This window comes from Oncorhynchus clarkii, chromosome 26 (genome assembly GCF_045791955.1).
Source record: "Oncorhynchus clarkii lewisi isolate Uvic-CL-2024 chromosome 26, UVic_Ocla_1.0, whole genome shotgun sequence".
Taxonomy (NCBI): Eukaryota; Metazoa; Chordata; class Actinopteri; order Salmoniformes; family Salmonidae; genus Oncorhynchus; species Oncorhynchus clarkii.
The window spans coordinates 30,361,261-30,375,737 of record NC_092172.1 but is presented as its reverse complement, the minus strand read 5'-3'; the positions used below and the strand labels follow the sequence as shown (position 1 = coordinate 30,375,737).

Below are 14,477 nucleotides of genomic sequence, written 5' to 3'. Positions count from 1 at the left end.
CTAGTGATTTATAGGATCTCTGTGGGCCATACGGTACATTACTCTGTCATTCCATTTGAGACGTGACATTTCATCTGGCAATAGATACTGTATATAGAGGCTACAGCATATAGGATTATATCACTGAATGAATGTATCAGATTACTAAACAACAACAAAAACACTTTGAACAATGTGTTGGAAATAAAGGAGACGGTTGTTTTGTACAATTTCTCACTAAATATATTTACATGACATACAATTCGCCATCAGTGCAATACATAGGAATGTTGCATATTTACCCAATGTTAGACTCGTTCCTTTATGAAGAAAAATAAACCAAATGGCAGAAGCTGAATTCAACTCATGTGTAAAGTAACATTTTGCGACTCTGAAATCTTCACACAAACTCAAAACAATAGTTCTAGAACCACCCATCAACAATCAGATATTTAGCATTGTAAAACTAAATAGTTCACATGTACATATATATTTTTCATACATGTAATGGATTGCTTTTGTACAAACATTTTTATATAACTTTGGCAGTTTCTCAGGAACAAAGTTATCTTAATAAATATGACAAAACAACAATATCAAACCGTCAGCAATGTTATCTAGGCTTGCCTTCCAAAGCTCGTGTTCACAGTGGTCGTACAGAAAGGCTGGAAGCCGATGGCCGAACGGAAAGATTACAGGCAAAAAGAGAAAATAGGATCCACCCTTTCTGTGTAGACTGACAGCACTGGAGGCTTTTCGTTGTTGTCATGGTTATAAAATTACAAACACCTATGAAGGTTTACATAGCAGTCATCGCCATTAAAAAAATGGTCTCTTTTCAGGTTTCGGCTTAAATACAAAGAGTTTTAGGGCCAGGGTACATGGACCCCGACCCTGTGGTCACTGTGAGATGATGGAAGAGACATGGTTGTAAACGGGACATGCACAACAAGTGCTGTGTGAGGGGACGAGTAAACAAAACGAGGGTGCAAATGAACGATTTTTAACGATTAAAACGCCACCGTTTTTTTGAGAGAATGATTTTACACTGAACCAAATAATCAAGCAAATTTTTCATCAAACATTAAGTTTCACCATAATTCATCACTGTTATCTTTTGTTGTTTGTTTTGTTGTTGTACTATTTTTCCTCTGGTTTGGCACTTTATTGGAACAAATCTAAATGTTTTACAAAAAGGTATTTCATGTTTCGTTAACATAACTTGTAGAATATAGTACTTAATATTGAGCATACGGTAAGTAAACACTGGTACATACTGTAGTTTAAAATTAACATTCCAACAGATGTTTTACGCACATGCACAAAAACAGACAACACAACTCCTCAACTGCCTTCCTTCCTTCCTTCCTTCCTTCCCCGTGCCTCACTCCCACTCTTCCCCTCCTCTCTTCCCTTCCATGCAATCATCCATTCATTCCATCCCTTCCTCCCTCACATCTCCATACTAGGAGGCCACCTCCTCTGAAGAGCGTACGTCGGTCTTGAGACGACAAAACTCTTTGGCCACTTCGTCGTTGGTCCTTTGAGAGAGTATCCTCATGATGGTGAGTCCGGTGTCGTCCATGGAGATGCTCTTCACCAGGGGGTAGCAGGCACAGCAGCTCCCCTGGTCGGCCAGGTCTCTGAGCTGGAGCACCGCCATGCCGATGATACGGTCCTCTCTGGCGAAGCAGTAGTCCTTCACTGAGACGTGCAGCTCGTAGCACTCTGGACCGTACTCATTGCTCAGAACACTGGGGAGGAAGAGAGACAACAACATGATCAATATCAGTCCCATTCCTCTACTATATTTGTAGTTTATTGAACAGGATAGATAGAACATCTTCATTAACAACAACAACACGCAGTCAGAGAAGAGAGGACATGTCATGTTGTATGACTGATTGATTCATTGATTGATTGATTAGACAACGGAACTCAATCAGTCAGAGACCAGACACCAGAGAGCTAAAAGTTAGTTGGATAAAACGAACACAAGCACAGAAACCACACACAAACACACACACGCACAGAAACCATACACAAACACACAGACACAGAAACCACACACAAACACACAGAAACCACACAAACACAGACGCACAGAAACCACACACAAACACACAGAAACCACACAATCATACACGCGCACAGAAACCACACACAAACACACACACGCACAGAAACCACACACTAACACACACATGCACAGAAACCACACACAAACACACACACGCACAGAAACCACACACAAACACACACACGCACAGAAACCACACACAAACACACACACGCATAGAAACCACACACTAACACACACACGCACAGAAACCACACACAATCATACACACGCACAGAAACCACACACAAACACACACACGCACAGAAACCACACACTAACACACACACGCACAGAAACCACACACAAACACACACACGCATAGAAACCACACACTAACACACACACGCACAGAAACCACACACAATCATACACACGCACAGAACCCACACACAAACACACACACGCACAGAAACCACACACTAACACACACACGCACAGAAACCACACATAAACACACACACCCACATAGAAACCACACACAAACACACAGAAATCACACACAAACACACACGCCACTCTCCCTATGTACCAAGTCTAATATCAATGAGGACATAGCATTTCACAAGAGGTCAGATGGCTTTGTCCCGTAGCAGGATGTATAATAATGTGTATAATAATATGTACAATTTGTCAGTGAGAGATGCTGGTTCGGTGACATCTCTATGACAGGAGAGGTTTCATTGTTGTGACTTACTGAAATGAGGGTGACCCCAAACTTTTGAATGGTAGTGTGTATATATATATATAAAAGCCAGAATCTTAATTGTTGGGAATTAAATGGAACAAGTCACATCCACTAGATTCCTCTGAGCTCTAATTGATGAAAGTTATCCTGGAAAGATCATATTCAACTTGTCTGCAGCAAAGTGATGAAATCTGTTGGTATCATCAGAAAGATTAGTGGTCAGGCTTGCTTCCTAACTCTATTCTATAGCTTCATTTACTCATATCTCATTTACTGTAATACTGGGCCAGTACATATGCCTCCTACCTATACAAAGGACTCATCATACACAATATATAAACTAGCAACCTCCTCTAATTACCTGGAACCATCTGCACCTTTGTTTAAGAAACTCAATAGCTTGTCTATTTATGACATTAATGTATGCCAATTATGCACTTTGATCTACAAATACTTCCCAGACAGTTGAACTAAACCCTTCAATGGATTCTTCCAGGTTCATTCTGAAATCCATCTGTATAATACAAGACACTGTGATAACCTTCACCCTACCCACTGCCACACCTCACATAGTCAATTCTCTATCAGATACAGAGGTACCATACTCTGGAATTCTTACATTGCCAAAACATCATCATCCCTCGATAACTCCAAGCGAAGACTGGAGGTCAGCCTGATGAACCAAACTACTCCGTAATCTCCTCCACAAAGCCTAACTCTCACACACTCAAATGCGCGCGCACACACACACACACACACACACACACACACACACACACACACACACACACACACACACACACACACACACACACACACACACACACACACACACACACACACACACACACACACACACACACATTTAAACATTATTTTTTTGTTATTCTTTTGTGTGATTACTGATCAAATAATTTATAAGTTTATAATTAGTAGGTTTTGTTATCTGTTTTAATAAACCTTTTATATTTTGGTACTTATGTGTTGTATATATTATTTTGGTACTTATGTGTTGTATATATTATTTTGGTACTTATGTGTTGTATATATTATTTTGGTACTTATGTGTTGTATATATTATTTTGGTACTTATGTGTTGTATATATTATTTTGGTACTTATGTGTTGTATATATTATTTTGGTACTTATGTGTTTTATATATTATTTTGGTACTTATGTGTTGTATATATTATTTTGGTACTTATGTGTTGTATGTATTATTTTGGTACTTATGTGTTGTATATATTATTTTGGTACTTATGTGTTGTATATATTATTTTTGTACTTATGTGTTGCATATATTATTTTGGTACCTATGTGTTGTATATATTATTTTGGTACTTATGTGTTGTATATATTATCTTGGTACTTATGTGTTGTATATATTATTTTGGTACTTATGTGTTGTATATATTATTTTGGTACTTATGTGTTGTATATATTATTTTGGTACTTATGTGTTGTATATATTATTTTGGTACTTATGTGTTGTATATATTATCTTGGTACTTATGTGTTGTATATATTATCTTGGTACTTATGTGTTGTATATATTATTTTGGTACTTATGTGTTGTATATATTATTTTGGTACTTATGTGTTGTATATATTATTTTGGTACTTATGTGTTGTATATATTATTTTGGTACTTATGTGTTGTATATATTATTTTGGTACTTATGTGTTGTATATATTATTTTGGTACTTATGTGTTGTATATATTATTTTGGTACTTATGTGTTGTATGTATTATTTTGGTACATATGTGTTGTATATATTATTTTGGTACTTATGTGTTGTATATATTATTTTGGTACTTATGTGTTGTATATATTATTTTGGTACTTATCTGTTGTATATATTATTTTGGTACTTATGTGTTGTATATATTATTTTGGTACTTATGTGTTGTATATATTATTTTGGTACTTATGTGTTGTATATATTATTTTGGTACTTATGTGTTGTATATATTATTTTGGTACTTATGTGTTGTATATATTATTTTGGTACTTATCTGTTGTATATATTATTTTGGTGGTGTGGTTTTCATGTCAGCCCTTGGGCTTCCGACCACACCTGCACACAGGTATTTTATATGTGTTTTTATCTGTATTGTTGTCTATCAGTTGTTTTAAATGTGTTTTCATCTGTATTGTTGTCTATCAGTTGTTTTAAATGTGTTTTCATCTGTATTGTTGTCTCAGATGTTTAAATGTGTTTTTATCTGTATTGTTGTCTATCAGATGTTTTAAATGTGTTTTTATCTGTATTGTTGTCTATCAGATGTTTTACATGTGTTTTTATCTGTATTGTTGTCTATCAGATGTTTTAAATGTGTTTGTATCTGTATTGTTGTCTATCAGATGTTTTAAATGTGTTTTTATCTGTATTGTTGTCTATCAGATGTTTTAAATGTGTTTTTATCTGTATTGTTGTCTATCAGATGTTTTAAATGTGTTTTTTATCTGTATTATTGTCTATCAGATGTTTTAAATGTGTTTTTATCTGTATTGTTGTCTATCAGATGTTTTACATGTGTTTTTATCTGTATTGTTGTCTATCAGATGTTTTAAATGTGTTTTTATCTGTATTGTTGTCTATCAGATGTTTTAAATGTGTTTTCATCTGTATTGTTGTCTATCAGATGTTTTAAATGTGTTTTCATCTGTATTGTTGTCTATCAGATGTTTTAAATGTGTTTTCATCTGTATTGTTGTCTATCAGATGTTTTAAATGTGTTTTTATCTGTATTGTTGTCTCAGATGTTTAAATGTGTTTTTATCTGTATTGTTGTCTATCAGATGTTTTAAATGTGTTTTCATCTGTATTGTTGTCTATCAGATGTTTTAAATGTGTTTTCATCTGTATTGTTGTCTATCAGATGTTTTAAATGTGTTTTCATCTGTATTGTTGTCTATCAGATGTTTTAAATGTGTTTTTATCTGTATTGTTGTCTCAGATGTTTAAATGTGTTTTTATCTGTATTGTTGTCTATCAGATGTTTTAAATGTGTTTTCATCTGTATTGTTGTCTATCAGATGTTTTAAATGTGTTTTTATCTGTATTGTTGTCTATCAGTTGTTTTAAATGTGTTTTCATCTGTATTGTTGTCTATTAGATGTTTTAAATGTGTTTTTATCTGTATTGTCGTCTATCAGATGTTTTACATGTGTTTTTATCTGTATTGTCGTCTATCAGATGTTTTAAATGTGTTTTTATCTGTATTGTTGTCTATCAGATGTTTTAAATGTGTTTTTATCTGTATTGTTGTCTATTAGATGTTTTAAATGTGTTTTTATCTGTATTGTTGTCTATCAGATGTTTTAAATATGTTTTTATCTGTATTGTTGTCTATCAGTTGTTTTCTTTGGTGCAATGAAAAATAGAAAGAAAAAGAAGTGCATGTATTTGCAGACGGTGTTCGTGTTGACATTGATCTCAGTGGACGCTGCCATTAAAAGAGCACCAGAGACCACATAGGCACTACAGATGATCCCTCTCGCTCTCTGACGGCACTTCACAGACATCTGGCTCACTATCATAAACACAGTGAGAGGATTGGATGCAGCTGATAGTTAAACCCTGTCGGCATCCCAAATGGCACCCTATTCCCTATGTAGTGCACTACTTTTGACCAGGGCATGGTACAAAACAGAAAACACCTGCTCTTTCTATGACATAGACTGACCAGGTGAAAACTATGATCCCTTATTGATGTCACCTGTTAAATCCACTTTGACCAGTGTAGATGAAGGGGAAGAGACAGGTTAAAGAAGGATTTTTAAGCCTTATTGAGACATGGCTTGTGTATGTGCCAATGGGCAAGACACCATCATTAAGTGCCTTTGAATTGGGTATGGTAGTAGGTAGCACTGGTTTGAGTGTGTCAAGAACTGCAACGCCGCTGGGTTTTTCAACAGTTTCCGGTGTGTATCAACAATGGTCCATCACCCATAGGACATCAAGCCAAATGTGGGAAGCATTGGAGTCAACATGGGCCAGCATCCCTGTGGAACTCTTTCGACACCCTGCAGAGTCCATGCCCCGACAAATTGAGGCTGTTCTGAGGGCAAAAGCAATGCAACTCAATATTAGGAAGGTGTTCCTAATGTTTAGTACCCTCGGTGTAAAATAAATAGGATGCTTTTGGGACACAGGCTCCACATTGTGCTTTAAATGCAGCTGGCTCAGTAGACCCAGACTTACTTTGGACAATAAACCAGACCTACTTTGGACAATAAACCAGACTTACTTTAGACAATAAAGCAGACTTACTATTGGAATGTTTCGTTGTACTTTGGTGACCAATTGTTGTTCTTGGTCTTGGTGGTGAACTTGCGTTTCTTGTCGGCGAGGTGCGGCCCAACCGCATTCACCTCCACGAACGGTCGGAACATGGCATTGGTCTGCCAGCTTAGGTTGTTGACCCCCACCACTGGAGAGAAATGACAGAGACACATCAATCAATAAAACATATGTCAATCAATCAGTCGATCAGTCAATCAATCAGTCAATCAAATCATCCATCAATGCACATATTGATCCACCCACTCACCCACCCATATCCATCCATCCACGATGCAAACTGAAATAGGATACTTGTTCTAAAATCCCTGGTCCATGTACTTTTAAATAAAACACTTGTTCTTAAACTACTGGTCATTGAGTGTGAGTCACTCAGGCTGCATTTACACAGGCAGCCAAATTTTGAAATAGTTTTCAAAAATGTATCTTTTGGCCAATTATATCAACTCTGAAAAAGATCTGATGTGACTAGTGTTCTGTAAAATAAGGTTTTAACCGCCGATCTCTGTCTCTGACTGACTAGTGTTCTGTAAAATAAGGTTTTAACCGCTGGTCTCTGTCTCTGTCTGACTAGTGTTCTCTAAAATAAGGTTTAAACCGCTGGTCTCTGTCTCTGACTGACTAGTGTTCTGTAAAATAAGGTTTAAACCGCTGGTCTCTGTCTCTGTCTGACTAGTGTTCTGTAAAATAAGGTTTTAACCGCTGGTCTCTGTCTCTGTCTGACTAGTGTTCTCTAAAATAAGGTTTTAACCGCTGGTCTCTGTCTCTGACTGACTAGTGTTCTGTAAAATAAGGTTTTAACTGCTGGTCTCTGTTTCTGTCTGACTAGTGTTCTGTAAAATAAGGTTTTAACTGCTGGTCTCTGTCTGACTAGTGTTCTGTAAAATAAGGTTTTAACTGCTGGTCTCTGTCTGACTAGTGTTCTGTAAAATAAGGTTTTAACCTTTGGTCTCTGTCTCTGTCTGACTAGTGTTCTGTAAAATAAGGTTTAAACCGCTGGTCTCTGTCTCTGTCTGACTAGTGTTCTGTAAAATAAGGTTTTAACCACTGGTCTCTGACTGACTAGTGTTCTGTAAAATAAGGTTTTAACTGCTGGTCTCTGTCTGACTAGTGTTCTGTAAAATAAGGTTTAAACCGCTGGTCTCTGTCTGACTAGTGTTCTGTAAAATAAGGTTTAAACCACTGGTCTCTGTCTCTGTCTCTGACTAGTGTTCTGTAAAATAAGGTTTAAACCGCTGGTCTCTGTCTCTGTCTGACTAGTGTTCTGTAAAATAAGGTTTAAACCACTGGTCTCTGTCTGATTAGTGTTCTGTAAAATAAGGTTTTAACCGCTGGTCTCTGTCTCTGACTGACTAGTGTTCTGTAAAATAAGGTTTAAAACACTGGTCTCTGTCTGACTAGTGTTCTGTAAAATAAGGTTTTAACTGCTGGTCTCTGTCTGACTAGTGTTCTGTAAAATAAGGTTTTAACTGCTGGTCTCTGTCTCTGTCTGACTAGTGTTCTGTAAAATAAGGTTTAAACTCCTGGTCTCTGTCTCTGTCTGACTAGTGTTCTGTAAAATAAGGTTTTAACCACTGGTCTCTGTCTCTGTCTGACTAGTGTTCTGTAAAATAAGGTTTAAACCGCTGGTCTCTGTCTGACTAGTGTTCTGTAAAATAAGGTTTTAATTGCTGGTCTCTGTCTGACTAGTGTTCTGTAAAATAAGGTTTTAACCGCTGGTCTCTGTCTCTGTCTGACTAGTGTTCTGTAAAATAAGGTTTAAACCACTGGTCTCTGTCTCTGTCTGACTAGTGTTCTGTAAAATAAGGTTTAAACCACTGGTCTCTGTCTGACTAGTGTTCTGTAAAATAAGTTTTTCACCACTGGTCTCTGTCTGACTAGTGTTCTGTAAAATAAGGTTTTAACTGCTGGTCTCTGTCTGACTAGTGTTCTGTAAAATAAGGTTTTAACTGCTGGTCTCTGTCTCTGTCTGACTAGTGTTCTGTAAAATAAGGTTTAAACTCCTGGTCTCTGTCTCTGTCTGACTAGTGTTCTGTAAAATAAGGTTTTAACCACTGGTCTCTGTCTCTGTCTGACTAGTGTTCTGTAAAATAAGGTTTAAACCGCTGGTCTCTGTCTGACTAGTGTTCTGTAAAATAAGGTTTTAACTGCTGGTCTCCGTCTGACTAGTGTTCTGTAAAATAAGGTTTTTACCACTGGTCTCTGTCTGACTAGTGTTCTGTAAAATAAGGTTTTAACCACTGGTCTCTGTCTCTGTCTGACTAGTGTTCTGTAAAATAAGGTTTAAACCGCTGGTCTCTGTCTGACTAGTGTTCTGTAAAATAAGGTTTTAACTGCTGGTCTCCGTCTGACTAGTGTTCTGTAAAATAAGGTTTTAACCACTGGTCTCTGTCTCTGTCTGACTAGTCTTCTGTAAAATAAGGTTTAAACCACTGGTCTCTGTCTGACTAGTGTTCTGTAAAATAAGGTTTTAACCACTGGTCTCTGTCTCTGACTGACTAGTGTTCTGTAAAATAAGGTTTAAACCGCTGGTCTCTGTCTCTGACTGACTAGTGTTCTGTAAAATAAGGTTTTAACCACTGGTCTCTGTCTCTGACTGACTAGTGTTCTGTAAAATAAGGTTTAAACCGCTGGTCTCTGTCTGACTAGTGTTCTGTAAAATAAGGTTTTAACCACTGGTCTCTGTCTCTGACTGACTAGTGTTCTGTAAAATAAGGTTTAAACCGCTGGTCTCTGACTGACTAGTGTTCTGTAAAATAAGGTTTTAACCACTGGTCTCTGTCTGACTAGTGTTCTGTAAAATAAGGTTTTAACCGCTGGTCTCTGTCTCTGTCTGACTAGTGTTCTGTAAAATAAGGTTTAAACCACTGGTCTCTGTCTCTGTCTGACTAGTGTTCTGTAAAATAAGGTTTAAACCGCTGGTCTCTGTCTGACTAGTGTTCTGTAAAATAAGGTTTTAATTGCTGGTCTCTGTCTGACTAGTGTTCTGTAAAATAAGGTTTTAACCGCTGGTCTCTGTCTCTGTCTGACTAGTGTTCTGTAAAATAAGGTTTAAACCACTGGTCTCTGTCTCTGTCTGACTAGTGTTCTGTAAAATAAGGTTTAAACCACTGGTCTCTGTCTGACTAGTGTTCTGTAAAATAAGTTTTTCACCACTGGTCTCTGTCTGACTAGTGTTCTGTAAAATAAGGTTTTAACTGCTGGTCTCTGTCTGACTAGTGTTCTGTAAAATAAGGTTTTAACTGCTGGTCTCTGTCTCTGTCTGACTAGTGTTCTGTAAAATAAGGTTTAAACTCCTGGTCTCTGTCTCTGTCTGACTAGTGTTCTGTAAAATAAGGTTTTAACCACTGGTCTCTGTCTCTGTCTGACTAGTGTTCTGTAAAATAAGGTTTAAACCGCTGGTCTCTGTCTGACTAGTGTTCTGTAAAATAAGGTTTTAACTGCTGGTCTCCGTCTGACTAGTGTTCTGTAAAATAAGGTTTTAACCACTGGTCTCTGTCTCTGTCTGACTAGTCTTCTGTAAAATAAGGTTTAAACCACTGGTCTCTGTCTGACTAGTGTTCTGTAAAATAAGGTTTTAACCACTGGTCTCTGTCTCTGACTGACTAGTGTTCTGTAAAATAAGGTTTAAACCGCTGGTCTCTGTCTCTGACTGACTAGTGTTCTGTAAAATAAGGTTTTAACCACTGGTCTCTGTCTCTGACTGACTAGTGTTCTGTAAAATAAGGTTTAAACCGCTGGTCTCTGTCTGACTAGTGTTCTGTAAAATAAGGTTTTAACCACTGGTCTCTGTCTCTGACTGACTAGTGTTCTGTAAAATAAGGTTTAAACCGCTGGTCTCTGACTGACTAGTGTTCTGTAAAATAAGGTTTTAACCACTGGTCTCTGTCTGACTAGTGTTCTGTAAAATAAGGTTTAAACCGCTGGTCTCTGACTGACTAGTGTTCTGTAAAATAAGGTTTTAACCACTGGTCTCTGTCTGACTAGTGTTCTGTAAAATAAGGTTTAAACCGCTGGTCTCTGACTGACTAGTGTTCTGTAAAATAAGGTTTTAACTGCTGGTCTCTGACTGACTAGTGCTCTGTAAAATAAGGTTTAAACCGCTGGTCTCTGTCTCTGTCTGACTAGTGTTCTGTAAAATAAGGTTTAAACCGCTGGTCTCTGTCTGACTAGTGTTCTGTAAAATAAGGTTTAAACCGCTGGTCTCTGTCTCTGTCTGACTAGTGTTCTGTAAAATAAGGTTTTAACCGCTGGTCTCTGTCTGACTAGTGTTCTGTAAAATAAGGTTTAAACCGCTGGTCTCCTTCTCTGACTGACTAGTGTTCTGTAAAATAAGGTTTTAACCACTGGTCTCCGTCTCTGTCTGACTAGTGTTCTGTAAAATAAGGTTTAAACCGCTGGTCTCTGTCTCTGTCTGACTAGTGTTCTGTAAAATAAGGTTTAAACCGCTGGTCTCTGTCTCTGTCTGACTAGTGTTCTGTAAAATAAGGTTTTAACCACTGGTCTCTGTCTGACTAGTGTTCTGTAAAATAAGGTTTAAACCGCTGGTCTCTGTCTCTGTCTGACTAGTGTTCTGTAAAATAAGGTTTTAACTGCTGGTCTCTGTCTGACTAGTGTTCTGTAAAATAAGGTTTTAACTGCTGGTCTCTGTCTGACTAGTGTTCTGTAAAATAAGGTTTAAACTGCTGGTCTCTGTCTGACTAGTGTTCTGTAAAATAAGGTTTAAACCGCTGGTCTCTGTCTCTGACTGACTAGTGTTCTGTAAAATAAGGTTTTAACTGCTGGTCTCTGTCTGACTAGTGTTCTGTAAAATAAGGTTTAAACCGCTGGTCTCTGTCTGACTAGTGTTCTGTAAAATAAGGTTTTAACTGCGGGTCTCTGTCTGACTAGTGTTCTGTAAAATAAGGTTTTAACTGCTGGTCTCTGACTGACTAGTGTTCTGTAAAATAAGGTTTTAACTGCTGGTCTCTGTCTCTGTCTGACTAGTGTTCTGTAAAATAAGGTTTAAACCGCTGGTCTCTGTCTGACTAGTGTTCTGTAAAATAAGGTTTAAACCACTGGTCTCTGTCTCTGTCTCTGACTAGTGTTCTGTAAAATAAGGTTTAAACCGCTGGTCTCTGTCTGATTAGTGTTCTGTAAAATAAGGTTTTAACCGCTGGTCTCTGTCTCTGACTGACTAGTGTTCTGTAAAATAAGGTTTAAACCACTGGTCTCTGTCTGACTAGTGTTCTGTAAAATAAGGTTTTAACTGCTGGTCTCTGTCTGTCTAGTGTTCTGTAAAATAAGGTTTTAACTGCTGGTCTCTGTCTCTGTCTGACTAGTGTTCTGTAAAATAAGGTTTAAACTCCTGGTCTCTGTCTCTGTCTGACTAGTGTTCTGTAAAATAAGGTTTTAACCACTGGTCTCTGTCTCTGTCTGACTAGTGTTCTGTAAAATAAGGTTTAAACCGCTGGTCTCTGTCTGACTAGTGTTCTGTAAAATAAGGTTTTAACTGCTGGTCTCTGTCTGACTAGTGTTCTGTAAAATAAGGTTTTAACCGCTGGTCTCTGTCTCTGTCTGACTAGTGTTCTGTAAAATAAGGTTTAAACCACTGGTCTCTGTCTCTGTCTGACTAGTGTTCTGTAAAATAAGGTTTAAACCACTGGTCTCTGTCTGACTAGTGTTCTGTAAAATAAGTTTTTCACCACTGGTCTCTGTCTGACTAGTGTTCTGTAAAATAAGGTTTTAACTGCTGGTCTCTGTCTGACTAGTGTTCTGTAAAATAAGGTTTTAACTGCTGGTCTCTGTCTCTGTCTGACTAGTGTTCTGTAAAATAAGGTTTAAACTCCTGGTCTCTGTCTCTGTCTGACTAGTGTTCTGTAAAATAAGGTTTTAACCACTGGTCTCTGTCTCTGTCTGACTAGTGTTCTGTAAAATAAGGTTTAAACCGCTGGTCTCTGTCTGACTAGTGTTCTGTAAAATAAGGTTTTAACTGCTGGTCTCCGTCTGACTAGTGTTCTGTAAAATAAGGTTTTTACCACTGGTCTCTGTCTGACTAGTGTTCTGTAAAATAAGGTTTTAACCGCTGGTCTCTGTCTCTGACTGACTAGTGTTCTGTAAAATAAGGTTTAAACCGCTGGTCTCTGTCTGACTAGTGTTCTGTAAAATAAGGTTTTAACTGCGGGTCTCTGTCTGACTAGTGTTCTGTAAAATAAGGTTTTAACTGCTGGTCTCTGACTGACTAGTGTTCTGTAAAATAAGGTTTTAACTGCTGGTCTCTGTCTCTGTCTGACTAGTGTTCTGTAAAATAAGGTTTAAACCGCTGGTCTCTGTCTGACTAGTGTTCTGTAAAATAAGGTTTAAACCACTGGTCTCTGTCTCTGTCTCTGACTAGTGTTCTGTAAAATAAGGTTTAAACCGCTGGTCTCTGTCTGATTAGTGTTCTGTAAAATAAGGTTTTAACCGCTGGTCTCTGTCTCTGACTGACTAGTGTTCTGTAAAATAAGGTTTAAACCACTGGTCTCTGTCTGACTAGTGTTCTGTAAAATAAGGTTTTAACTGCTGGTCTCTGTCTGTCTAGTGTTCTGTAAAATAAGGTTTTAACTGCTGGTCTCTGTCTCTGTCTGACTAGTGTTCTGTAAAATAAGGTTTAAACTCCTGGTCTCTGTCTCTGTCTGACTAGTGTTCTGTAAAATAAGGTTTTAACCACTGGTCTCTGTCTCTGTCTGACTAGTGTTCTGTAAAATAAGGTTTAAACCGCTGGTCTCTGTCTGACTAGTGTTCTGTAAAATAAGGTTTTAACTGCTGGTCTCTGTCTGACTAGTGTTCTGTAAAATAAGGTTTTAACCGCTGGTCTCTGTCTCTGTCTGACTAGTGTTCTGTAAAATAAGGTTTAAACCACTGGTCTCTGTCTCTGTCTGACTAGTGTTCTGTAAAATAAGGTTTAAACCACTGGTCTCTGTCTGACTAGTGTTCTGTAAAATAAGTTTTTCACCACTGGTCTCTGTCTGACTAGTGTTCTGTAAAATAAGGTTTTAACTGCTGGTCTCTGTCTGACTAGTGTTCTGTAAAATAAGGTTTTAACTGCTGGTCTCTGTCTCTGTCTGACTAGTGTTCTGTAAAATAAGGTTTAAACTCCTGGTCTCTGTCTCTGTCTGACTAGTGTTCTGTAAAATAAGGTTTTAACCACTGGTCTCTGTCTCTGTCTGACTAGTGTTCTGTAAAATAAGGTTTAAACCGCTGGTCTCTGTCTGACTAGTGTTCTGTAAAATAAGGTTTTAACTGCTGGTCTCCGTCTGACTAGTGTTCTGTAAAATAAGGTTTTTACCACTGGTCTCTGTCTGACTAGTGTTCTGTAAAATAAGGTTTTAACCACTGGTCTCTGTCTCTGTCTGACTAGTGTTC

General features: G+C 37.6%; 1 protein-coding gene across 2 annotated transcripts in view; it reads right to left on the bottom strand.

The window, feature by feature from the left end:
- Positions 1-247: 247 nt before the first annotated feature.
- LOC139385090 (protein unc-13 homolog C-like) overlaps positions 248-14,477 on the bottom strand; it is a 235,673-nt gene continuing 221,443 nt past the window's right edge. For both annotated transcript variants that reach the window (XM_071130138.1, XM_071130139.1), the window contains 2 exons: positions 7,065-7,224; positions 248-1,733 (listed from right to left, as the gene is read on the bottom strand). In XM_071130138.1, the coding sequence (XP_070986239.1) occupies positions 1,445-1,733; positions 7,065-7,224 (449 nt within the window). In that variant the 3' untranslated portion in view covers positions 248-1,444. The remainder of the gene's footprint in view (positions 1,734-7,064; positions 7,225-14,477) is intronic.